The 27284-nt window shown below is 36.7% G+C and overlaps 1 protein-coding gene across 3 annotated transcripts in view; it reads left to right on the top strand.

Annotated features, from left to right (window-relative positions):
• Positions 1-21192, top strand: part of si:dkey-237i9.1 (SEC14-like protein 1) — a 54910-nt gene extending 33718 nt beyond the window's left edge. For 2 of the 3 annotated variants that reach the window (XM_007252156.4, XM_022675237.2), the window contains 13 exons: positions 894-1022; positions 1243-1489; positions 2155-2264; positions 2884-3073; positions 5857-5945; positions 6069-6139; positions 7212-7383; positions 8021-8155; positions 9052-9186; positions 9697-9948; positions 10807-10985; positions 11483-11509; positions 15528-21192. In XM_007252156.4, coding sequence (XP_007252218.2) covers positions 894-1022; positions 1243-1489; positions 2155-2264; positions 2884-3073; positions 5857-5945; positions 6069-6139; positions 7212-7383; positions 8021-8155; positions 9052-9186; positions 9697-9948; positions 10807-10985; positions 11483-11509; positions 15528-15633 — 1842 coding nt within the window. In that variant the 3' untranslated portion in view covers positions 15634-21192. The remainder of the gene's footprint in view (positions 1-893; positions 1023-1242; positions 1490-2154; positions 2265-2883; positions 3074-5856; positions 5946-6068; positions 6140-7211; positions 7384-8020; positions 8156-9051; positions 9187-9696; positions 9949-10806; positions 10986-11482; positions 11510-15527) is intronic. The other variant, XM_007252159.4, reaches the window with a different exon arrangement.
• Positions 21193-27284: the final 6092 nt, after the last annotated feature.

Here is a 27284-nt window from a genome sequence, read left to right as displayed (position 1 = left end):
AAGGTCATTGCCGCTAAAGGCCTTCCAGAAGTTTCTATTTCGGGATGTGTGCAGAAGAATGCTCTTCACTGAAGCGCACATCATCGCACCACTGCAGAGAGAGAGAGAGACAGAGAAAGAGGAGCCTCCTGGGGTCAGAGGCTGACCTGGACTGGCCTTGTGTTGAAGCCCTGCACATTCACACTGCAAATGCAGCATCTGGCCATTTACAGTGTAGTTTTATTTTCTTTATTTCAGCAGAAAGAGTATGTTGCTGATGATGCTTTTTGTCTTTTTTTACTGGTTATTCATTCCCTATTTTTGAATTGTTCTTAACCTCATTTTCTTAACACTTCTTTAAAAACAATTTGTTGTGATTTTTAATGTTTTTTTTTTTATAAAGGAAATGATCAAAATGTTTAAAACAACATTCTGTTGCAGTTGTACCATGAAATAATAGCCAACTTATTTGTTATGTCAAAATGCCATGCTGGGATCAGCAAGCTCTTAATAAGTTAATTTCACTTTTGTTTAGAAATGCTCCTCTAAAACACGTTCTTGAGGTGTGCAAATCAGTGTAAATTACACTTTCTGCATATAGGGGGAGCACAAGGAATAATTTTGGCATAAAGCGGCTTTAAGGGGTACAGTCGTGTTTTCTAAATGAGCAAATGGTGTATAGCAAGCTATTTACTTAAAGTTATGGAGAGACATTACTTGGCTTTAATGTGCTTTAAAAAGATTGTATTCTAGGCACTGGGTGCAGGGATAGTACAAGATTTTAATGCGACAACAGTATATTTGTGTATTTTACTTTAGTTTATGGTGTTTATTTTTGTTTATATACGCACGTAGTGCATTGATGTATATATGTTATTCTTATACTTGTTCTTTTTTGTGCCCTTTTGTGACAGGTGCACCCTGAGAATGAGGACTGGACATGTTTTGAACAGTCGGCCAGCCTGGACATCAAATCGTTCTTCGGATTTGAGAGCACTGTGGAGAAGATTGCCATGAAGCAGTACGCCAACAGCATTAAAAAGGTAGAACACTGCATCTAGGATCACTTAGTATATTGCATTTGTCTGATATTCTTATCTAGATCTATTATATTTGAATCCTGTTACTCAGGTCAGAGAATATGGAGTTTGAAGTCTTACTCAAGGCTGCCTCAGTCTGCCAGGGGACAAGACTATGTTATTAATATCGTATGTCAATCTATGAAATATATGATAATTTCAAGTGTGTCTGTTTCCACCCCAGGGTAAAGAAATTATCGAGTATTACCTTCGGGAATTAGAGGAGGAGGGCATTACCCATGTTCCCCGGTGGGGCACCAGTCCTGCCTCGCCTGTGAAAGCTGTCCTGCCCATCACTTGCCCTGCACTGCCTGTCACTCCTGCCATCACCATCATACCGCCTGTAGAGAGCTCTAAAGAATGTCTTGCGGTCAAAGAAGGAAGCAGTCCGGTGGGCAGCCCCACTGATGCTCTTTCTGCTACACCTGATGGTGAGCAAACCAATCTTGATTTCAACAGTTTTCCACCCTGTTCATTTGTAATAGAGATAACAGCAGTACTGTATGAAGGATTGTAGAGCAAATTTAAAAATGAAGCACTTCATTTTTAAAAAAATATGGAGGTAAGTCAGCATTCATTTATTAGCATTTATTAAATGCCAAGGATTTGAGGAAATTCTGGTGTCTAAATAAGTGCCATTAGAATTGGAGCCAAACAGTTTTCTTACACAAAGTCTTTCATTTTCAAACAAGCAACTTTACAGGAGAAGGAAATAATCCTCAATTCTCATTGGATGTCAATGTAAAATTATTACCAACCATTGAATGTTAACACAATGAGCTGGATATGTATGTATTATTTAAATCTTGAATGTCCTACAAAAAAAATAAAACTATTAAGATTTGCTTGGTTCTAAAGGAATGTCCCCGATCTGATCATATAATTTTCAAGGCATCAGAATCTGGTGGAAAAGGTCCCGGTCACCGATTTATCAAAAATGAGAACAAGGAATTGTCTCAATGGTTTTATAACTTTTTATATTGTACATTGTACACATATACACGCTGTGACATAAAGTTTGATATTAGAATTGTGAATTTTTTTGTTGCATTGTTGATTTTAATTTCTCTATGCTTGTGTTTTTTTGTTTTATTAGACAAACTAGATGCCGACTACATAAACCGCTACCTGGGTGATCTCACACCTTTTCAGGAGAGCTGCCTCATACGCCTCCGTAGCTGGCTGCAAGAAACTCACAAGGGCAAGGTGCGACATATACACAATCTAAAGTGACTGTAATCTTTTTTTTTTGTTCATGTTCATCTGTTTTTAATAAACATGCTGCTGATTTTTGAGATGTCTGCCTGCTGTCTAGTCCAGTACAGCTCTGATCAGTAGCCTGATAGTGACACTTAATTAAGTCACACAAAGGTAGCATCTGCTCTGAGGAAATCGCTTACTAGTTCACACACATACATGCCATGCTGAAGATAGAGGTTTCTAGGTTTCTACTGTAGACCAGCTTTTCTGTAAAGCTTTTAATAATATCCGAAGGTTTGAAAGTATGCTGGATTCTGAGGTACATACTAAGAGAAGCATGAGGAGTTCATTCTTCATTGTCGTGGACATTGACCCTGAGGACCCTAAACAGGCCTCAGATCAGTATACAACGGCCTGTGATGTACATAATCCAAAATACTCTTCAACTTGGCTTCATCTATTTAGAGACAGTTCCTACTTTCTCTTATTGAATTGTAATAAAAACTTAAACAGTGTAGAATTAGTAGTACAAATGAATAAAATTATGATACAAGAATAATTTAACATTTAAACTGAATTACTTGTTCACATGTCATTTAACACTAAACCCATCCTGTTCTCTTAGATCCCCAAAGACCAGCACATCCTGCGTTTTCTGCGAGCACGGGACTTCAATATGGACAAAGCGAGGGAGATCCTTTGCCAGTCCCTCACCTGGAGGAAGCAGCACCAGGTGGATTACCTGCTAGACACCTGGACTTCACCGCAGGTCCTCCACGACTACTACACTGGCGGCTGGCACCACCATGACCGAGGTGAGTTGGCAAACTGCTGAGAGATTAGCACAATTGTCAGAGTAGAAGGTTCAGGAATTTACCAAGGCTAAAGTAAATTTACTAACAAGTACTTTTTAAACTGTATATATAGTAATGTCCATACATTTCAGAGATGCACTGTCGAGCGCAATTAAAGTGAAAACACAATTAAAAAGAGCTGCTTATCCAGCATTTAAAAAGCTATTATTTTAGACTTTATTCTTTTAGCTTTACAACTGACGATGCTTCATATTGGTGTTATATGTAGTCTGCATTGTTTGCTGTTTTGACGATGTTAGTGGTGTTTAATAGCTGTATGCTGTATTCAGATGCTAATTGTAATGGGCTGAGTGATATACTCTTAAGAGGGATATCTGGTTAGTGATGTAAGTCTTTACTCTGCTTTTTTTGTGATGCCAAAAAGTCCAAAATGGCAGGGAGGAGGTAGCATGATGCAAAGTTTAGCATACAGAGCTGATGTAATGCATGCATGCATGTATGTATTAAGTACTGCTGCCAACTTTTAACTATGTGGCAATTAAAAGTCATCTGTCCATGTGAACGTCACATAGTAGTTGCATTTTTTGAGGACTCAGAATGATGAGATGTTCTGCAGTGCTTCATTAACAGCAATAACACACATCATTTGAGTCATATTCTAAGAATAAGTGAGTTAAATGAAGTGTACTGGGAACTCGACTGGGAGACACTAAATTATACAAGACTGTGTGTGTGTGTGTGTGTGTTTACGTATTTACTTTGTGGGGTCATTCTAGTGATCTGACTGACACAGTTGGAGCGCTGTCCAGTGAAAGTGGGTCAGCTCAGTTTGGCTCAACTAGTAAACTGTCATACAGTCAGAGTCCTGATCTGCAGTCTGCAGCGCTGCTCATCCTCTATCCCCAGTCTCCTCTCCCCTCTTTCCCACCTTCCTGCACTTCTCTAGCCTCTTGACATTCTATTTTCTTTCCTGTCCCCTCTTTATCTTCCTCTCTTTCTCCCTCTATCCCCTACCCTGTCTCACTTTTCTTTTCCTATTGTGTTTGCCTGTTTTTCTCTCTCTAACTTGTTTCACTCTCTCTCTCTCTCTCTCTCTCTCTCTCTCTTTCCCTCTCTCTCTCTCTCTCTTTTTTCTTTTTCCCTCTCTCTCAATTCATTTTTTTCCTGTCTTATCTTTTTTTTACCTCCTATCTGTTCTTTCTCTCACTATTCTTCTTTTCCCCCCCTTTTTTCTTCTACTCTGTCAGTCTGCCTCTCTCTCTCTCTCTCTCTCTCCCTCTCTCCCTCTCTCTCCCTGTGTCTATTCTACCTCTTCTGTCTTTCTTTCACTATTCTTTTTTTCCCTCTTTTTTTCTTCTACCTTGTCTCTCTCCTCTCTTTTACTGTCTCTATTTTACCTCTTCTGTCTGTCTTTCCCTCTATCACAACTTTTTGTCCCCTTTTTTATTCTGGCTTGTCTGTTTGTCTGCCTGTTTCTTTCTCTTTCTTTCTCTCTCTTTGTTTTCTACCACTTCTGACTGTTTTATTCTTGTTTTAATTTTCCTCCCCCTTTTTCCTAATACCTTGTATGTTTTTCTCACTCTCTCTGTGTTTCTCTCTCTCGCTCTCTTGCCTGTGAAAGCTGTCCTTCCCATCACTTGCCCTGCACTGCCTGTCACTCTCTAACTTGTTTCTCTCTCTCTCTCTCTCTCTCTCTCTCTCTCTCTCTCTCTCTCTCTCTCTCTTTCTCTCATCTGTCTCCATTCTCTTTTTAATTGCTGAGTTACATTAGAGGTAATTTGTCAGGCTTGAGTGCTGTGGGTGAGTCTTGGTGGGAGATCGGGTATCATACAGTGTGTATGTGTGTCTGCATGCGTCACAGGTTACAGAATGCCATCTGTGTTCGTGTGTGTGTGTGTGTGGGGGGGGGGGGGGGGGGGGGGAGGGGTGCATATACTCTGCGACAGAAATTCACCTTGAGCACACATACTCTAACCCACGCACACGTCCATTCATGAACTGGTTATATAAGATGAACTCTTTAATCCCAGTCCACTTGCTGCAGAGGTGTTTATTTTTCCACTGATTTTATTGTATTTTATTTATATTTCTAGCCTATTTACACATACATACAATCTAATGAAGGTTTTTTGATTATCTGTTGCAAAGTACATGTGATACAATAGATAGATGCAGTCTTATGCAAAAGTCTGGGCACTCCTGAGGTCATAAGACTGTATGTCCACACACAGGGAATAAGGGAACTGTCTGAACTGCATCTCCGTCACTGCAGCTCTCAGAACAAGAAAAAGGAACAAGTCTACGTGTGGTTCCACTAAATGCTGATTTTGAAGCTTTGTGTTCTTGCAGATGATTTGCATTTGTTCAGCAAGCCTGTTCCTGTTCTCTCACTGCAGATGGTCAGCTATTTTCGTAGGTTGGTTACAAAATACGGTGCATGTTTAGGGGTGTAAATCGCCTCATGACGATTTCAGTTTAATTCTTGGAAATGATTCCGCGCTTCCTGAAATCTGAAATTTCTCTAATTGTTTTGGTACAAATTAGGTATTTCCAATACATTTCATTTATGTGATAAATATCATTTGAGTACAGCTGCTGCAATGCAAACATGTAATGATGAATGGTCCAATAGAAGTGCACCAAATCTTTATCACTGCCTGTAATCCAGAATCAATGCAGGAAAATCTCCAAAATCTTCAGATTGATGCGTGCATTTTTAAACCTTTTGTGCACTCATTCTGTGTGTGTGTTTGTGTGTGTGTGTTTGTGTGTGTGTGTCACAGATGGCCGTCCTCTCTATATCCTCCGCCTGGGACAGATGGACACCAAGGGCCTGGTGCGGGCTCTAGGGGAGGAGTCTCTCCTCAGACATGTAAGGACTACAGTTCCCTGCAGGCACTGCTTCACATCCACTTTTGACACATATTTTTAACAGACCGTGAGAATATTTGTGTTTAAATGTTTAAACACAAAAAAATGTGTTTAAACATTGCAGGTCTTGTCCATCAATGAGGAGGGCTTGAGGAGATGTGAGGAGAACACCAAAGTCTTTGGACGGCCTATCAGGTACAAGCTTGTGCACCCTTACTATTAGTGGCATAATTTAACGGAATACAGTTTAAAGTTAGTTTGTTGTTTTTAGTCTAATTTGTGTTTAAGTTAAAGTTCGGCAGTGTGGTGATATGTTTTATCATGTAGAAGGATTTGAGTAGCAATTTGTAAGGAACCTCCCCTGCTGATGCATTTTTTTCTGTATATCAAAATTTTGCAATTAATGCTATTAAACATGAAAATGTCTTTAAATATCATGATGTACTAGTGCATCTCAAAAATTAGAATATCATTGAAAAGTTACTTTATTTCAGTAATTCAGTTCGAAATGTAAAACTAATATTATATAGATGTATTACACACAGAGTGACCTATTTAAATGTTTATTTCTTTTATCGTTAATGATTTATGGTTTACTGCCCGTAAGAACACAATCAGTGTCTCAGAAAATTAGAATATTGTATAACACCAATTGGAAAATATTACAGCGCAACTTTTATGGAGAGGAGGATTTCATTTTCCAGCTTTACTTGGCACACTGCTCACACTGCCAAAAGTACCAATTGGTCTTATATAATATTCTAATTTTCTGAGACACTGATTTTTGGGTTTTAATTGACCATAAGCCACAATCATCAACAAAGAAATAAATAAATGCTTAAAATTAATCACAGAGTGTATTATCTTATCTATATAATATTAGTTTTACATTTATAACAGAATTACTGAAATAAAGTTACTTTTTTTTTATTTTTATAATATTCTAATTGTTTGAGATACACTAGTATTTGTACCATTTCTCCCAGTTCTGTCAGTGTGTTTATGTACTTCACTATAGTTTTTTTTTTATATATTGTTTATATTGATATTGGATTTATACTGTATCAACCAAAATGAAGAAATAAATCAAGATATAAAGTTTGGTCATGTCTTCCAGCCCTTGTTTAAAGGTTCAATAACTTTATAGGCTATATAACTTATCCTTGCTTTAGATTGAGCTCTAAAGAGCTCTAGACAGAGCTCTAAAGGCTTCAGTGTTTTTCTTTTGTTTTAATTTGCACAGTAATTCTTCTTCTGCTTTTACCAGTTGTTGGACGTGTCTGGTGGATCTGGAGGGGCTGAACATGAGGCATCTCTGGCGTCCGGGTGTTAAGGCTTTGCTGAGGATTATTGAAGTTGTGGAAGCAAATTATCCTGAGACTCTTGGCCGCCTCCTCATACTGCGAGCTCCCCGTGTTTTCCCTGTGCTCTGGACTCTGGTGAGACTCTGCTCTTGTTCCAAACTCAACAGCAGGTTGTAGAGCTGTAAAAATACACTGATTTCTGAGTCCGAATCTAATATTTGTTACAAAAAAGCTCAATAGTTTCATATTTGTTAGTATATATTTATTTAGCGATGTGTTGCATTAAAGCACATGGGGTTATTTATATAGATTTATAGTCACAGCAAATGACTAATCCAAAACATTGGTAGTAAAGTGCTTCCAGATGATGTATTGGGCATCTTAATGAAGTTTCTGGACAGATAAACTTTTAAGATTATTTTTATTGTATAGATTTTTATGTAGCACGCTTTTATTGTGTCTTGACTGTTGTATCTTGCGGACATACAGCTAAAAAAACATTTGAGTATGATTCAGTAAAGACTTGTTTCACTTTCATTTAAATATCTACCAGGGTAGCAAATAAGTGTTTTAGCATCCATTTCATTTCAATTGTAGTGCAAGGGCGAATATTGATTAGTTTCCAAATATTATCACACATTAAATATTGTTTAAGTAATTTTAATGCATGTTTAGCTCTTGGTTGTTGAAAATCAGTGTATTATAACAAATGGTAACCTTTGTTTTACAACATTATTTACTAAACTCATATTTTCTGTGGTGCTGTTTCCAGGTAAGCCCTTTCATTGACGAGAACACACGGAAAAAGTTCCTGATCTACGCTGGGAACGACTACCAGGGTCCAGGAGGACTGGTTGATTACATCGACAAAGAGATCATCCCTGACTTTCTAGGGGGAGAGTGCATGGTGAGTAGTTAAATCAAAAGCATCATGAATGTAGGGCTTCCTGTTGCATTAAAAGAAATATTCTGCAGTTCTGCCAATATTTTGAGCTCATAGTATGCTTGTATTATGTTCCTTGTTCTAAAGTACGCATATCGTTTTATCTTAATATCGATTTTATTTCCACTAAAACTGGAGTATTAGCATTAGTGTCTGACTGCAGCTGGTAATGCTAATGCTGCTTCAGCAGTGCCAGCAGGGGTTAGCAGCAGGCTACAGGCCGATAATACTCACCTCTGAACAGCCAACTCCTGTTTAAGTATTTTTACTGCTCCTTACAACCTGGCTGGTAAAATTCATACATAAGGTGCACCAGATTATAAGGCTCTCTGATGATTTGGGGGAAAATTTAAAGATTTTAAGTGCGTCTTATAGTGCGAAAAATTACGGTTCTCATTTACACTATTAAAAGCTTAAGAAAAACTGGACTGCATTTAAATTTGCACTCTTTATTCTTATGTTTTTGTTTGTTTCAAGTAGATGAAAATACATTGTTCACTTTAATAAATGTAGTAACCAATTATTATTCTTTTAGAAGCGCAGGCTAATACAATGTAAGACTTCTACAAAAAAAGTAATAATGCTAAATATTGCTTATTGTTATTATTAAAATTATAAAAATTATTGAGATGTTGTGTTGGCCAGAGGATGGGGCGAGATTTGTACTCATAAAATTCTTTCAAGGTTGGTAGGTCTGTGGTAGAAAATCTGATTTATATATTTTATGTTTGTTTTTTTGTAAATGTTAAACAATAGGATAAATCAGTTCCTTATTTGAATGATCATTTATCTTGTCTCAATTAGTGAAATGGGTCATAGAAAAAGCTTTCTGAATGTTTTGAATGTTTGGTTTGTCGCAGTGTGAGGTTCCTGAGGGCGGCTTGGTGCCCAAGACTCTGTACCGAACACCGGAGGAGCTGGAGAACGACGATATCAGACTGTGGACAGAGACCATCTACCAGAGTGCCAGCATCTTTAAAGGAGCTCCACACGAGGCAAGACGCGCACATAGAGTTATAGTTGAATGTTTGGAAGCATCTCGTGGAGCTTCTTTTATTACTGTTAAAGACCTTATTATCTAAAAGATGATTCTATAATGCTAAGGTTATAAGGTTATCTGATTAAGCCTTTTACAGAGCCTAGAAAGCAGTTTCATGTATCCCTGTGCTAGATATTCATTATTATTTCTATAGCGGAGACTGGTGAAAAAGCCCCTTTGTGGATAATTGTGTCTAAAATAGGCATTACTAAAGTACAATTGATTTAACACAATTTTTTTTTTTCATGACCTTGAGTTATCTTGGGTGTGCCTGTGCTTAACAGACTCTGAACTCACTGCAATGCAGGTTTGAGGCTAAAAAAGAAAATAGAGATTATTTTTGTTGCAAATGCTGCACCCTGGTGGTGATAAAAATGCAACACTCTTTTGTGCCTTGTATTTGTGTATCTATATTTATCCATACTTCTTTTCTTCTTATCCCCCTCCCGTTTCCTTTTCTCCACAGTTGTTGATTGAGATCATCGACGCCTCCTCAGTCGTCACATGGGATTTTGATGTGTGTAAAGGGGATGTGGTCTTCAATATCTACCATTCAAAGAGGGCACCTCAGCCGCCCAAGAAAGACCCACTGGCTGCTCACGGAATCACGTCACCCGGCGGCAACAACGTGCAGCTGATCGATAAGTCGTGGCAGCTGGGGCAGGACTATAGCATGGTGGAGTCACCCCTCACCTGTAAAGAGGGCGAGAGCGTGCAGGTACACCACCTACTGGACTGACAGGTGCTAGTGTTAGAGGCAGATTCATACTGGGGTAAAATTACTCCACAATTATTACTGTAAAACTTCAAATGATGGACACATTGCAAATTCGTACTGGATTAAATTGACCCCACGGGTATTACTGTAAGACTGCAAAACCTAAACACACTGCGAATTCATACTAGATTAAAATGACTCCACAGTGACTACACTCTGTTCATGATTCAATTCGTTGAATTATTCTGAGTTTATGATTTTATTTTCTCCTGATATTTTAAACAGATGTAAATTAAGAAATTTTTTTTTTTTTTAAGTGTAAACAATACACGATTCACAGTTCACAATTCTGCATTTACAATTATATTTTTTTTCTTTTATATATATATACATATATATATATATATATATATATATATATATATATATACCTATTTCTTAAGTGTATGAAGTATTATAAGTATTTTTTAAAGATGTCTAAGCTGATCAGTGGTGAACAGTAATTAAGTAAATACTCTACTTAGATAGAGTATTTACTTAAATAGAGATACATAAATAGATGTTTTGTTTATTTTTACTGCAGTATTTCCATTTTTGGTGGCATTAAGTTACCCTTTAGGAGGCTGCAGAAAAAAAGATGGTCAGCTAACTATGGCTGTTAATTGGTTTTAAAAAGTGACTGGCATGAAAAAGCGGTTGTGTGATGCGCATCAGTCTAAAATGATTGGCATATCATCCGCCCACTGGTTTTCTGGACTTCCAAATTCCAAATTATTTTATTTTCCAAATGTTATTTGTTTGTTGCTTTGGCTCTCAATATTTCTCTCTCTCTCTCTCTCTTTCTCTCTCCCTTTCTAGGGTTCTCACGTGACCCGCTGGCCTGGATTCTACATCCTGCAGTGGAAGTTCCACTCCATGCCTGCGTGCGCCACCACTAACCTGCCTCGCGTGGACGACGTGTTGGCCACATTGCAGGTGTCCTCTCACAAGTGTAAGGTCATGTACTACACTGAGGTCCTGGGCTCCGAGGACTTTAGGTAAATGTCCATTGTGTTTCACCTGCTGCCTTTTTTCTCATAGTCTCTTTGTCTACAGTAGCTGGAGCAGCTTTACAACTAGACTGACCCAATCTGAAACATAGTGTTTTCTTTTGTAATGAAATGATGGAGGTTTTTGGGAGACCTCAAGATGAGGACTTTAATGTTTAATTCTAAACACTGTCTTCATGTGTTTTTGGATTAATATCAGTTCAGCTGCATTCGTTTTAATGTGGTGTTTCCTGTTTTTCTTTTTATTGATTTGATTTCATTTTATTGCATTTTATTTTCTTGCAGCTATGCTAGAGTAACTGCTATCCTATTAGGCCAGTATTACCTGTAAGAACATTGTCCCAGCCTGCTGCCTCTCCATCTATCTATTTGTCTATCTGTCTATCTCTCTCTCACTCTCTCTATCTCTCTATCTCTATCACTCTCACTTTCTGCGCTTATCTCCTCACCACAGTTTTCTTTCCTTTCTGTTTTTCCCTGTAAAGAACGGCTTGCTGCGATGTGCAGAGTTTGTAAGTGATCTTGTTTGCCGTTAGCTTAGCTTTAGCTTCTTGCTAACGAACCTTTGTCATTCTGCAGTAGCGCCTTGCTAACAAAGCTCTGTTTTGTTAGTGTTAACAGCATGCTATAAAAAGCACTGTTGAGCTCTGCTGAAGACACGCTTGGCTTGGGTGTCAATAATCCTTGAAGAGGAGTCCAGCTCTGGTGTCAAGCACAGTCCGGTGATTTCCTCAGCTTTTACGTACTTGATTCAGCTCCTCAGTTTTGTACCGGGCTGGGGTGGGCAGGGTTATTGAAATGTGAAGAGAGAAGAGCGTGAATGTGCAGAATACAGTGTTTTTATCTCCAAGAAGAACTGTTTAATGGATATATTGCTCGTATGATGGATAGGATTGCAAGGGTTGCTTGTGAGTGATTGGATTTTGAGTATCTGCTGATACCGAGTTCTGATCCATTACTTTGGAAGTGCAGTAAAAAAAAAAAAAAATAAAGAACACATTTAAATTGTTTAAGGTTTATTTTAATTATTATTGAAAGAATAGTATCAAAATTACCTTTTTAGCACAAAATAAACTAAAATACTAAATAGACATGATTTCTATTAGAATATGCATATTTTCTTAAATAATAAATAAACAGTAATAAAAGTGTAGTGTGGTTTAGGCCTGGGAGGCTAGATTTGGACAATTTTTACTCAATGATAATATCTAAGGGTAGTTTTGTTGATTTGTAAATTGGCTAGTACAGTTGTAAGTGTCTGTCAGCTAAACTCCAGTTGTGCTGTCTTGGCAGCAATTTGAAATGATTTTGTGGAGCTTCACCTGTCTTAGCGGATTTAATCTGTGCTTAAAAACAAATTGCAGTAATTTTGAATAAAAATCAGTTTATTTAATTTTATCAGCATTGTTACAAATCTGACGCTACTAATTCATTTTTTTTATTCTGCATGTGACAATATAATAATTATCGTGTATAGTGAACTATTCTTAAAATGTTGTGATACAATATATGATATATATGTACCATATTGCCCAGCCCTACTTCACCCCCTAAGATCTGGCAGCATTGATTGATTTTAATGAGGCTTAGTTAATGGGTGGAAATTGGCACCCATTATTATTAATTATTTAACTTAACTCATATGCCTTGTATTTATTTTGAGTCTCTGAGCAGGAAAATCACTGAACTGTGCTTACTGTGCTCCTCTGTTACCTCTGTTGGACTCTCCTGATGTAGCTGTTCACTAAGCATGCACAAGGCTGGCTTAAGCCCTTGTATGCCCTTGACTGTCAATGCATAAATTTAACACACATTTGCCAAAGGACTTCACGCACAAAAAACAGATGCACATTAATTGGTTTAATTTTGGAAACAATGATTGTACTGCTCTCTCTTATTTAAAAAATAAATTCTACATTTGTGCATGAGCATATTTGAATGGAAATAATGTTGAAGGCCTGTTGCAAATGTTAATCAGTAGGATATGTAAAGAGTTTTAATATTCAGTCTAAATTATTTTTGCTTTAAAAGATTTATTTGGGAGTAATAAGTCTGTATGTCCTACTAACCTCACTGTGTACTGCGTGCACACTGCAAACATTGTAATCAATGTGCAGCCATTGTGTTCACTAGCAAGCAGGTAGGACTGAGTTTTGGACTGAAGTGTGTCATCAATCAAATTCGAATGAACAAGCAGAGCATATAGACACATTTTTCTCTGAAACTTCAGTATCCTGACGTAAGACTGATTGAAACAGTAAATATATTATCTCAAAATTTAAGAACATTTTTATGATACATGACCGGGTTTCCTGCAACGCTTTATAATTAGGACAGCTGCTTTGCCAGTCAGTGCCCCCTGTCTTGACTATGTCCCCCAAAAACAGCAGCATCTGTTTGTTAAATATGTTGCTGTTGCTGTAGTTTTTATCAAGAAGACACAAATTATCCATCACCAACAAACAAGAAACAGAGCACCTGCACCCTGCATGACATTTATCTTCATGCACACAATCGCAGTCAGTGTGTCAGTAGCTACAAACTCCAAAAAACATTGCATTGAAATAAATCAGTGGATCAGTGGTTTTACAGCAATGTGGGAACCAGTTTTCTGATTTGGTAATGACCATCAAGTGTCACTGTTCATTTGCATTTGTTCATCAAGTAGTGCTCATTTTGATTGCGCCTCAGAATCTGCCCATTTGGCATTGCTGAGGGTCTCTTTGAAAAATAATGTCTTTCGTTTGTTGTCACTCATTTTCACACTGTTTTCGGTGTGCACGCACAATTAGACAGTCTATGTATTTGCTAATCATGCAGGAATTGTTGGAATGCTAATATGCTAATAATATATTATGAATTATATTTCAGCTTGAGTTGCTCATGCTATTGTTTAATCACTTTTAACTAGTGCAGACTTTATTGGCCATGCTAGCATGCAGATTCCATTGAGGGTTCTTAAAGCAACTGGATTTGCTGGTGCACATTGCACCCTGCACGTGTTAAATCAGTGACTTTGCAGATTTTCTTGATTTTGATTTTGATTTTTATTTATCGTTTTTTACTAATCTGGTTGAATGTGGGCACAGCACAGGGCAGAATTTACTTGACCTTTCACTTCTTTTAATTGTTGACCTCTAAGGCTTAGTGTGTGTGTGTGTGTGTGTGTGTGTGTTTGGTTGGTATGGTGTTCCTGGTTTTGGGTTTTGATTTGAGCTGTGTTTAGTGCTCACACTTACAGCACTGGTCACATCCACTGTTATCAGTTATCATGTTATGTTCTGATCAATTTTATAACACCTTTATCTTTTTACGTAAATGTCGTCAGAAAACAAGGAGAACTCCTGGAGAAAACACTTCTTCCAAAAATGTTTTTAAAGCCTTTTTTAGTTAGGATTAAGTGTGTGCTATTCCTGGTGCAATGATTCAAACAGTTTATCTTGGTTTGATGGTTTGTGATCTTCCTTCTTTCTCTTGATTATATTGCAAAGGTTTTCAATTTGGTAAAATCAGAGAAACTCATATTTTTTTAGTGGTTTCTTCTTATTATTATTTTTTTACAAAGCTGTATATTTATTTTACACGCTGGCATTTTTGGATGAAGTGTTTCTTTAACTTGGTGGTTCACAAGACTTTCCCACCTTGAAAATGTCCTAATGAAATAAATATTTTTGAGGAGGGAAAATCCCATCTTGTGCACAGCTGGCATTGAGAACTGGAACGACAATGTCTGAGATGCAAATACTGCACTCAGCACTAAGAGGTTAATGAAAGTGGAGTGGTTGATGTAATTGTTGCATGTTGTGCTGGAACTTTAGATGAGGGACTGGGTTTGGGATTAACATAAAATTAAGCTTTTATTAACCTTTTATTTTTAAGTTGTATGTTCTGTTTGGTGATGGACAGATTTACACAGCTTTTAACTTAAATGTTGTTGATCAGCTAAGATTTGTTTGGTGTCTCAGATTGAATTTTTTTTTTATCTTTGGCTGGAGCTACAAATCTAATGTATCTAACAAGTTATGAAAGCCAACACCTCACCAATGGCATTATTTTTCTTAAACAGTGTGATATATTTTGTAAAATCTACTAGAAATGAATTTTACACTGTGTGACTGAAATACTGTTATCTGTAAACCTGGACTGAAGTACAGAGCAGAACCTAAACCTAGCCTGAGCCTGAATTTGATTAGTATTTTGCTACTTATAAGAAACCACATAATCAGATCAATTGGAGATTACTGAAAGTGCCTCCAATGGGTTTTAAGAGGATGATTTTATAATTTAAAATTCAAAAGTTAAATACAATTATTTCCTATAATTGAAACAAAAATGTTTTATGAACTATTTGAATGTTATTCTGTCACCTTTTAGATAGAGTTGTATTTCTGCAGACACTCAACACCTCGGCTGATCAGCTTCATTTGGGGGACAACTGTAAAGATCTTTTAATATATATTTTTCTTTGATAAGGCTATGCTGCTCTCTCATTATTGTCATTTCTCTCTTTGTTCTCTCTCCTGTACTCAGGGGCTCCATGACGAGCCTGGAGTCGAGCCACAGCGGCTTCTCTCAGCTCAGCGCCGCCACAACTTCCTCCAGCCAGTCCCAGTCCAGCTCCATGATCTCCAGGTAGATTCCGGAGGGCTTTTGGTTCAGGAACGTTCTGCGGCGCGTTCCGTCAGAAGAGCTGGACTCGACTGTCGAATCAGCTCAAAGTGTGTTCCGACCTCATCACCTCGAGTCACCTACAACCCTCTCAAAACTCTCAAACCCTTTTCAGCGAGAACCTCCTGAAGCATGCTTGCACAACAGAAGAAGATTAGAGGAGTAAAATGACAGAATTCAAAGCGACGTGGTTTTGAGTTGTTTTAAAGGGCTTGGATCTGCGATGCCATAGCGCTCTGCTGGGCTGCAGGTCAGTTCACGGGCAAGTTTTTTTTTTTTTTTTCTCCTTTCTTTCTTTCTTTACTCCCCCACCCCCCTCCAGCTGTGGGTTGCGAAACATCTGTACATCACGACCGGAGCTGATGCTGGACCTGGCAATATAAGAACCTTTGAACAGGGGTGGATTCTGAAACGGAGGAACGTTTGAATGCGCTGTTACACACATGTACACACACAAGTGCACAAAAACACAGTACATGGACTTCTATTACTGTATACATTCAATTTTTGCCATATCGCTGGGAGGACGTGCTTCTAGTGAAAACGTTTCTAGGTCAAAAGTGTGGGTTTCGAAACGTGGCAGGGCGTCCGCTCAGAGCAATAACTTGGGGACATTTCTAGCATTTGAATTTGTATTTATCATTGGACTATGAACCATAGGTTCGGAGACTATTTCAGAGTCTTCTGGGTGCTATGTGCTCTTTAGTGCTTAGCTGTAGTGTCTGGCTGCTGGGTTTGGAGTCTAGACAGATGTGTTTAGTGCTGTTGAAAGCAGTAATGGTGAAATAAAGCGTTATATTTAGTGCTGCTTCTAGTGGTCGTGACGCGTGTCGCATGAATAGTCTTTGAACTCATGGAAATGCCTTGACATAGATTGTCAGAATTGCTACTGATCAGTTCCTATGCAGTTAGCCAGTGGGCCTGAGTTTTTGGGGTCATTTTTAAGGGTTTATAGGACATTGCTTTTCTGGGTCACAAGAAAATGAATATTTTGTAGTGAATTCAAATGTAGTGTAGTGTTTGAAACTCAAAAAAGTTACAATCAGTACAGTTTTAAAGAGCAGAGATGCATGCAGATCTGTTAGCTATATTTATATCAATCAGTAAAATGGATCTTAATTAATTAGAAAAGTTACACAAGACCATTTTGCTCTTCTTTAAATTTGATGTAAATTATTAGATCTGTGGCACCTGTTTTACTTTCAGGAAACAAGGAGAGATACTTGGCAACCCAAACAGTTCACACTCCAGTCCAAATTATATGATCAAATTAATGTCTGAAATGAGCTGATTGCACGCTTTTTTAAAATATACAAGTAGGTCATGTGTTCTAAACGGTCAGGTTTTTTTGTATTTTTGTTTCCTTTGCGATGAAGACTTGAAGTGGCGATGATGTGAGTAAGAGTTACAACGTAGTGCATTATTACAGAAAAGTCAACGTACTTTTAAAAAAAGGTCAGTTTTTTTTGTGAATGTTTGGTGAACTATCAGAGAAATGTAAGCGCTTTACTTGGTGACCATTTTGGTGTGTAGATAGTTAGGCTTAGCTCATGTTCGAAAGACTCTGTGGCTGTGGCCGGGTGCTTGATGAGGTCATCATTAAGCCATGGTTGAATGTCTGTGATGTGTAGATGCTCTGTGGGTCAGAAATTGCTGAAAAAATACACACAATATTTAACAGCAACTGACTAGCAAAACAAGTGAATTTCTGTTTGAGTTAGCTTTAAGTTTTTTTTTTGTTTTTTTTTAAGCTGTAACCTTCTAATCAGACTTGTCTGTCATGCTCACTTGGTATAACCTGGGCAGGTTTGTATTTTTTACCACTTAATTTCTTGTATATAGGTCCACACTTTAATTAATGAATTAACTACATAACTAGCATATTAATTCCAAAGCAAGTTTTTGAATTGAATAACAGGGCTTAATATTAATTACTGGATTATAAGCCTACAGTTTGTTAAGGGTTTATACAAGCTTCTATCATGTTGTCAAGCCTGAGTTTCCAAATGCCCTTAAGTTCAAAGATAATTAATGAATTTCAATTTAATAAGAATTGTTCAGCAAAAAAAAAAAAGATCAGCATGGTTTATCACTGACCCAAATTGGTTTTCTGTCTGAGATGTGCTTCTTTAGTACAGAATGGGATTGGCTAATGTTGCTAACAAACACTGGACTTACTGTCACCAATCTTATCTCAGTCAGTACTTGCCAGAATTCTAGTTTAAAGGAGAACTCCAGTGTGAAATAAACTTTGGTTGTACCCCACCTCCATTCAACCCCAGCGTTCTGAAATACAGCGCTTTTAGCCGATGCTCCCAACAAGCTTACAATACTAGCGATAGGGGCATAGAGTTGCCTATTCAAAGAAATGGTTTTTTACACCATTAACAAGCTCAAAGTAGCTCCACACATTATTGGTAGAATTTGGAGGGCTCTGACATTTAAAATGAGCCACTTTGAACTTTGAAAGTGCACAGATTTATTTATTAAAGAGACTGTTTTATTTTAATATATAAACTACCATTACACTTTCAAAGTTCTACAATCTTTGACATTTTAAGCCTGTTGGGATCATCAGTTAAAAGCGGTGTATTTAGGAATGCTGGGGGTGAATAGAGGTGGACTATTCGAATAAAGTTCACACTCGTTATGTTTCACTACAACCCAAGTCCATTTCACACAGGAGTTTTCCTTTAATTGCTTTAAAATCTATTGAAATGCTATGAAATAAAATAGATTTCAGAAAATTAGTTAGCAAAATGCAATGAATAGACCTTATTTACTCACTTAAGCTGAACAGAAAGGTAAACGTGTTGCAGAGTTTCTTTTTGTGTTAGTAAGCAAGTAAGCTAAATTATTATTAAATAAGATTCACTTTTTTGAGATGAGATCAGTGACAGTTCTGATTAAGCATGTTATATATATTACATAGCATGATATATATAGCTGTGCTAACCTAGCAACTCCCACTGTAACCCAAAGAAACATGTATTTGCTTGTCAATTGAATTTAGAGTCCGAAATAAGTAATTTTTCTTTGGATTTCACTGAACTAATCCTTTAAATGGTAAAATGAGCATGACCATGGGCACTCATTCTACCGTATAAGATGATCCTAACACCAAGATGCCATTTGTGAATCTGAGTAAAGATCAGTGATTTATGGTTAAGCATGTTTAGACTGAAAGAAAAAAAATGTCTGAAAGTTTAAGTTCTTGCTTTCTTAAAAAAATATATATAATACACACACACACAATCGAACTGTTCTCAAATGTCTGGAGCACAGTTTTAAAACCAGTGGATTTGAGAAGACCTTTCTACGAGCTGCCAATCAAAAGTGATTGTGAAATCCGATGGTGGTGATGAACATTTTATGGCTTGAAAGAAAAAGAAAAAAAAAGAAAAAGACTCTTTCGCTTGTTGTTTAAAACTGTCATCAGGTGAGCTGATGGTCATTTACAGCGGTGGACGTGGACTCTGCCCCAAACCGGTTGACTCACAGGTTTTTATTAGTGTGAAAAGAAGAAAAGCACTCCATTTCTGTTGCATAAAGATTTTTAACCTATTTTCAAACAAAGAGTTGTTTTAATGTATAAAAAGAAAACGAGGATCCTCAAGCGAAACGTTTGTAGAGTGTTGCAATAACCACAAAATGCTTTACTGTTTGAAGAAGAAAAAAAAAACAATGAACTGAGGGCTGTGTTTTTTGTATGTTTAAAGGTTGTCTGTTGTCCTAAAACTCTGTTTTTATGTGTGTTAGTTTTGGAACCTGCTCCTCCTTATTGTACTATGCTCTTAAACCGTCGTTCTCAACTCAGCATGCTAACGCTAGATGCTAACGGTGTGCCGGTGTGAATCTGTGTCCGTCTGGCTAAACTCCTGGATGTTGAGCTATACGCACGTTCTTTCCTCAACCGTTTACAGCGAACAGCGAAGCAGTAGACCGAGGCCCCTGCTGTGGCCTTCATGTCCAAACAACGTTACAGGCTTTAGGCTGGCAAATTGCACAAGCAGAGAAAACTCCCAAACAAGTTGTGCAGCTGACAAAAAACTGACCCTGTACATTTTTTTTTTTAAAGCAATGGTTTGACCAAATATCGGATTTGTACACAGTTTTGTTTAGGTGTTTGGTTTGCTTCTTTAGCTTTACACTGAAAATATGAGACTAATCTGACTTACAAGTAGGCCTAGAGAAAGTGCAGAAAGTGTACTTTTGTAATGTTAGCTATATTAGTATCACAGTTCCAACCGCAAAACTTCTTCTTCTGTTTCTACCAGGCTAAATGTGCAAATATGAAGCTAACAAAAGCAATATAGAAGAAACGCCTCGTAAGTTGGCATTGCTTAAAGCTTCCATTATGTTTTGGCTAAAACAGCCTCAGTTATTGAAATAAAATCTGTTCAGTGCAATGTGTATGTAGCAACACAGCTAGTGTAATGTAGTTTTTTACTGCTTGTTGACTATTTTAGCCTCAATACAAAATGAAATGAAACTTGCACTGCGTCTCTCAAAGTGTAGTGTGGCTAACAAATAGACTTAATAGAAATAGCAGTGCTAATTGTTTGGCTATGGCTTGTATTGCTGCAAGGCTAATGCATCCCATATGATGCTAACTAATAATAGTGTATACAGTACAAATCCATTTTGTTGCTACATTACATTATAACCACATTGTTCTTTAAGACACCGAAGCTAACCAGCAACAGTTTTTTTTTTTTTTTTTTTTGCCTTTGTTATGTCAGCCTCAAAACCCCATTAGAAAACAAAACAAAAGTTAAATTGCTTTAGTAGAACTGCAGTGTCTTAAAAGAAGTACCTAACAGAAGTAACAATGCTAATTATTTGGCTAAGCTTCTGTTGCTACTAAGCAAATACATAAGAGATATTACTTGTGAACTGCATTAACCTTTATCTACTTCATGACAGGAGGATTCCACTGCTTGTTAGCTACATTAGCCTCATAGCTCCAGTGTAAAAGCAATCTTCAGACACCAAATATGTTTTATCTGATCTGCTATGTTTTACACATGAGATCTAAAACTGAGTCACTTCAGTTTTAGAAATTATCCACTTGTACAGTAACGCATTCAGCCGTATATATAAACACCTTTTCATGTGATTTTTCTCACTGTTCATATACATTTCATTTCACAGGGTCACTGACTATTTGGGCTCCCATGATGTAAATCCGAACCCGCTTCCACCTGAGCCAAATTCTTGTCAGCATGTTTTCAGTAGTAACGAAGCTTAGCTTAGCTTAGCGTAGAAATGTCAGGTCAGTGTTTCTCATTCCAGAGTGTTTGCTCACCTTGGCTTATGAGGGCTATAAGTGTGTGTCTGTGTCTTTGGTCTCTGCTGTGTTTGTCATTGTGTCTCATTCTCAGTCAGCACATACTGTAACCCCCTCCATCATAAACACTGCATATCTTTACTCTGAGGATTATTATATGTGTAAAAAAGATTTTTTGAATTAATATACAAAATAGCGCCTTTACATTTTTGAAACTATTAAACTTGAATTATGAGACATTGTGTGTTTGGGGTGTTTATTTTTATGATTGTTATTTTCTTGTTCACTTTATACAGCTCTGGAAAAAAAAATACAACTTAAAAATTGATTTTACCAAATTGACAACCTCTGGAATATGATATAATAAAGAGGAAGCTGGATGATCACAAGCCATCAAACCATGCTGAACTGCTTAAATTGTTGCACCAGGAGTGCCATAAAGTTATCCAAAAGCAGTGTGTAAGACTGGTGAGAACTGAGGAGAACATGCCAAGGTGCATGAAAACTGTAATCAAAAACCAGGGTTATTCCACCAAATATTGATTTCTGAACTCTTAAAACTTCACAAATATGAACTTGTTTTCTTTTTATTATTTGAGGTCTGAACGTTCTGCATCTTTTTTGTTATTTCAGCCATTTCCTATTTTCTGCAAAAAAAATGCTCTAAATGACAATAGTTGTATTTGGAATTTGGGAGTAATGTTGTCCGTAGTTTATAGAATAAAACAACAATATTCATTTTACTCAAACTTATAACTATAAATAACAAAATCAGAGAAACAGATTCAGAAACTAAAGTCGTCTCTTAAATTTTTCCAGTGCTTTATCCTGTATGTGTTCAAAAACGTTTTCTATTGCTCCTCTCCTACCTTGCAAGAATGTGGGAAAAATTTGCAGTTTTTGGAGAAAAAAATGGGATCATTGATTCCTTTCAAATATATTGTTGAGTACAAATTAACTCTAAAGATCCAGGACACAATAACCCCGCCCATCAAAAACACTGCATATTTTTACTGTGAGGATTATTATATTTTATGTGTAATAAAAAAATATATATATTTTACATTTACATTTTGAAACTATTTAACTTGTGTTTGAGGTGTTTAATGTTCTGATTATTATTTTCTTTAAATCCTGGATGTGTCCAGAAACTTTTGCTGCTCCTTTTCTACCCTGACATTAAACATGAAAAAAGGAACAGGACGAATAGAGAGAAAGTGCAGTAATTGTGGGTCAGGTGATTTCTTTCAAATATTTTGTTAAGTACAAATTAATTCCTTTCATTTTATTGCAGAGATTTAGTAAACTTTATAACCTGACTTCCTGCAGATCTTGGGATGGTAATTAGTTATTGTGTGTTCATCATTTTTGGTTTAAAAGAGCTTGTTATTGTAATGATGTAGGTTTGTTCACAGGTATGCACCAATTCAGCTGCAAAGTAATCTACAGCCACACTGGCAAAAATCTGTATGAAGCACTTTTACCCCCTTTTGTGGCAAAAGTCTTATCTGACCACACACAGTATTGCCACAATATTCACTCACCCGATTAATATTTTTATAAGCCTTGATCCTTGGCTCACAGAAATAGTGATGTGAACAATGGCAACAACCAATAGAAAAGCTACAGGAAGCCGCAAGAAAAGCGCAGGACTGTTTTTCGGAACTGGACATGGATGAGATTCGGAAACCCCGGTTTTCCTGGAGTCTACAAAAGCAGGAGAAATTGGTGAAGCTGTGGATTGAGCAAGCATGTCTCTTTGATGTGTCTTCCCATTTACACCACGACAGAGTGGAAAAGTATAAAATAGTAAAAGTATATATAAATAAAAATTAAATAATTTCAGAAAGATTCTAGCTACAGACTTGCAAAATAGTGACCCTGCAAGATCCCCAGTCTTTGTAAAATCTTAGCCGGTGAGTAAAAAGTCTGTGACATGTCTTTAGATGTGAGAGGGTGTCAGACTTTAGTCTATTAAAATTCTTTTCAGAGTCTTTTTGCAGTCGTATAGTGTATGGTTGGCATTATGGGGCAGGTCCGGTCGGCTTGGCTCGGGCAGAAGGTACAAGGGCTCGGGCCGGGTCGGGCTTGGTCCGGACTTTTCAGTTTGGTCCGAACCAAAGTAGCAGGTGTGAAAGGGGCCGCGAACCACAGTCCGGAAAAAATTACAAGATTTACTGCAGGGTCCTAAAACTGCAGTCTCCGAGGCTGCAGCTGTATACTATTGGAAGAAGAAGAAAAATAACCAACTAAGTTACTACTAACTGCAGTCTGCGGGAAGGCGGAGTTGGACGTCCAGCGCGTCCAGTCCCACCCACTTTGTCCACGCCACGCCTTGTCCGTCTCGCAAGCTTGTAGTGTATACACAGTATTTAAGCTGGACGACGCAGCACATTATATTTAAAGTCCGCTAACTGCCCTGTACATTGTTTACTTCCGTTCCGAGGCGGAGCTAAGACATGATGCTCACAAAGTGGGCGGGACTGAACGGTATGACGCTGACAAAGTGGGCGGAGCTGGACACACTGGACGTCCAGAGCCATAGAGAGAGAGAGTTGCGTCAACTCCGTTCACTCCAATGGACCAGTTTTTACAGCAATGGCGGACCGTGGAGCCTGTCAATAGTTCCCGGAAGTTAGCAGCAAATACTATCAGCACAGTGAAGCTGGAGCAGGATACACCATGTGTGGTCCACTTTTACAGGTTAGTACGCTTAAATAATCTGATTGTGTTTTATCAGGACATCAGAATCAAACTAACATGTGCACTGAAGCATTTTAGTGAATTAACCCCCTCTTAAAAAGCAGATTTAGGGGAGTAAATCTATGCCAGGACAACGCGAATACAGTTACTGGCATTTAACATTAATGACTGAGAGCCTATTAGTTGTAAATTCCAAAATATCTTAATATCTTATATATCCAGATAGACAATGCTGACCTAACTAAGTAAGTATCTAATATATCAATGTATTATATATTCAGATAGACCATGCTAACCTAACTAAGTACATATCTTAATATCTAATATATCATTATCCTATATATCCAGATAGATCATGCTAACCTAACTAATTAAATATATATATATATATATATATATATATATATATATATATATATATATATATATATATATATATATATATATATATATATATATATCCAGATAGACCATGCTAACCTAAGTAAGTAAACATCTTAATATCTTTTATATCAATATCTTATATATCCAGATAAACCATGCTTAACTAATTAAATATCTTAATATCTTATATATCCAGGTAGACCATGCTAACCTAACTAGCTAGGTAAATAAAGCTTAACTATATTCATTTCAGAAAGAACTTTAAACACTAACAAGAGATAAATGCTTAATAAATACAGACTACTGTGGAAACTAAGTACTAGTACTGCAGAATTTAGCTAAATGTTAGCTACCTATTGCTCAGGTAGCTAACGCTAACTAGCTATCTTACTGTTTGTCTAAGTAACTACTAATTTAACAGAGATATGATTTAAGGTGATATGACCAATATTTATTTTATATATGTTTATATATGTTTATATATGTTTGATTAAGGATATAGGCTATATCGTCAACAGTAGGGAAAAACACTTTCCAATGCATGTGTAATTTAAGATAGCATAATTAGTTCTGTTTAATAGTAGTGCATCTCAAAAGAAATGTTTAATATTGTTTAACAGTCATCTTTTGTATTAATTATGCTTACAGTGACACATCTAACAATTTATATTTTAAGTTTTAAATGAAATATTTTAGGGATTTATTATTTCTGTTTTTTTTTCATGAGCTTTTAGAAAAGTAAAACAAAAACAGTTTTGGGATATGTCTCTTTATATGTAGTGATTATAAAATGTGACAGATTTTTTTTTATTAAACTATGATAGAAAAAAAAATCATTATATTCAGGTTTTCTGAGATGCACTAGTAATAGTGTGCCAAAACAAACCCAATAAATATAAGTGTGTGTTATTGTTTGTTTTATATAAATATAAAATAAGTAAATAATGAATACAAAATATAACAACTTTAATACAATCATCTTTCCTGTCTTCATTTTATATTAAATAATAATAATAATAATAAAATGTAGGTAATGTTTCCAAAATGTTTAATTGTATTCATGTATTAAATGCAATCATGTCTCAATTTTCTTATTCTCTTCCTGCTTTTGTATTCCCCAGGGTTCATTCTTCCGAACTACACAAGTAAACCCCATTTTATGTACCGGTAATCTGTGCTGATTCTTTGGTTTATTTACATGTGCAATGTACTATTTTCCTTTAGTTGATTTACATGTGTTCTGTACTTTGTTTTTCTGTATGTAGCCTCTCTATATTCTGATATCAGTCTTTAAAGTTATATATCATCTCATGTTTGTTGTAAAAATAATAAAGCTGTTGCAAATAATGTGGTTCCTCTTTCTTAATGCAAATCATTCTGCATGAAATATTCAGGTGGTGACTTAAAAATATTTCAGATCTTTGTATCCTTTGATTAAATTATTTTTGCAGTAAACTCTAAATATATGCAAGCCAAAACTTCTCCATCTTCTTTTGAACCTAAAATTTTACTTGTAGCGACTGCATTTGCACAGTGCCATGAAATTAATATTAATTAACATACAAGCCTATAAAAACTCTCTTATGGATTACAATATTGGATTCACACAGAATAACATAAGCCTTAAATAAGTCAATATATGGTCACAATAATCCTCAATGAATTATCTATGTATAATGAAATAATAAAAAAATATATATATATATATTATTTCATATTATTTCATTATACATAGATAATTAATTGAGGATTATTTATATATTATTATTAGTGCCCCAAAATCGCAATTCTGTCTCTGTGTTTATGGGCTTAAATTGCCCACCAAGAACTTCCTGGAACTATCTGAAATCTCCATGAATCACGTGACCATCAAGGATTTTGAACTTCCGTTGTCGCGACTCTCTCTCTCTATGGCTCTGTGGACGTCCAACTCCGCCTTCCTGCTGGCTGCAGTCAGTACCCTCTCCTTTCAGGTGTGAAAGCCCCCTAAAGCTTGTATCGAGGCTATGCTACTACTAGTCAAGCCACTAGGGGGTGTTAGAACCATGTGAAATACCTTGACTGGAATACAAACCTAAAGTCACACAGCCCTAGAGCTCACTCCTGCCAGAATGACCACAAAAGTAGCCATTTGTTAATGCATTTTTAATTAAAAATGAGAAATGCACAGCATAATTTAACAGTGTGCTTGGATGTTTAAAAACTTAATTAATATAACTTTTTAATATTACCTGAACTGGTTTGATGCAGAAAAACTTGACACTTTGGAGATTTTGTTAATCAGTGGTGGTCTGCTAGTTTATACGGTTTGCTGTAGAAACTATGGATCAGTTTTAGTCTGGTATCTGATAAATTGAATCAGGTGTGTTGAAGATAATAGCAAAAATAGCAAACATTGCTGGAAATCAGTCCTCCAGGACTGGGGTTATTTTCATGGGCCAGGCTTCTCTTACAGTGCCTCTAGGTTGCATTACATAGCTTTTTTCACCAGAGGGAGCTTGTTGCACACTGTTTAGACACTAAAAGACATTACATAAAATACAATGATGTAATAATATGTGTTGTAAATATATATATATATATATATTTTTTTTTTTTCAGAAAACAAGTGAAAGTTGCAGCATAATAAATCTAAAAAAACCTTCCAGACATACAGTGCATACAGTGGAGCTTCTTAGTCCAGCGAGCTTCTCTCAGAAATTGAGAAACCGAAATGTTAGACTCTCTTACTTTACACCTTCTCGTGTAAAATAAAACTTGTCAGTGCCAAAGTAAGAGGTGTCAGCTACAGTAAAGCAGTAAGTGTATAAAAAATATGGCTGTTTGGTGAACTTAGCACACAGCAGATGTGCCCCTTCATAAGGCTTAAATGCTGTTCAGCAACTTCTAATAAACATAGATTAAAAAAAGAAACTCATTATAGATTTTAGGAAACATTGTGCAGACCCTAATGCACTGTACATCAATAGGGACAGTGTATTTATAAGGGACTTTCAGGTTTGTGGGCACACACACATAGCTGATGATCTTTCCTGGACCACCAACAACTCTGTAATAATGATCCAAAAATTAGAAAGCACATACATAAGAAAGCACAGCCATGGCTCTAAAGGGCTGGCAACCTGAGTGAGTATAGTCACAGCATGTACAAATTGTGCCCATGGTATCAGTATTTTGTGTGACCGCCATCTTTATCAAGCACTGCCTTAACCTTTTTGTACACAGAATTCACCAGTTGCTAT

The sequence above is a fragment of the Astyanax mexicanus genome, chromosome 5, assembly GCF_023375975.1.
Source record: "Astyanax mexicanus isolate ESR-SI-001 chromosome 5, AstMex3_surface, whole genome shotgun sequence".
NCBI lineage: Eukaryota > Metazoa > Chordata > Actinopteri > Characiformes > Acestrorhamphidae > Astyanax > Astyanax mexicanus.
Note: the sequence above shows the minus strand (reverse complement) of the source record. Positions and strands in the feature narration are given on the sequence as shown.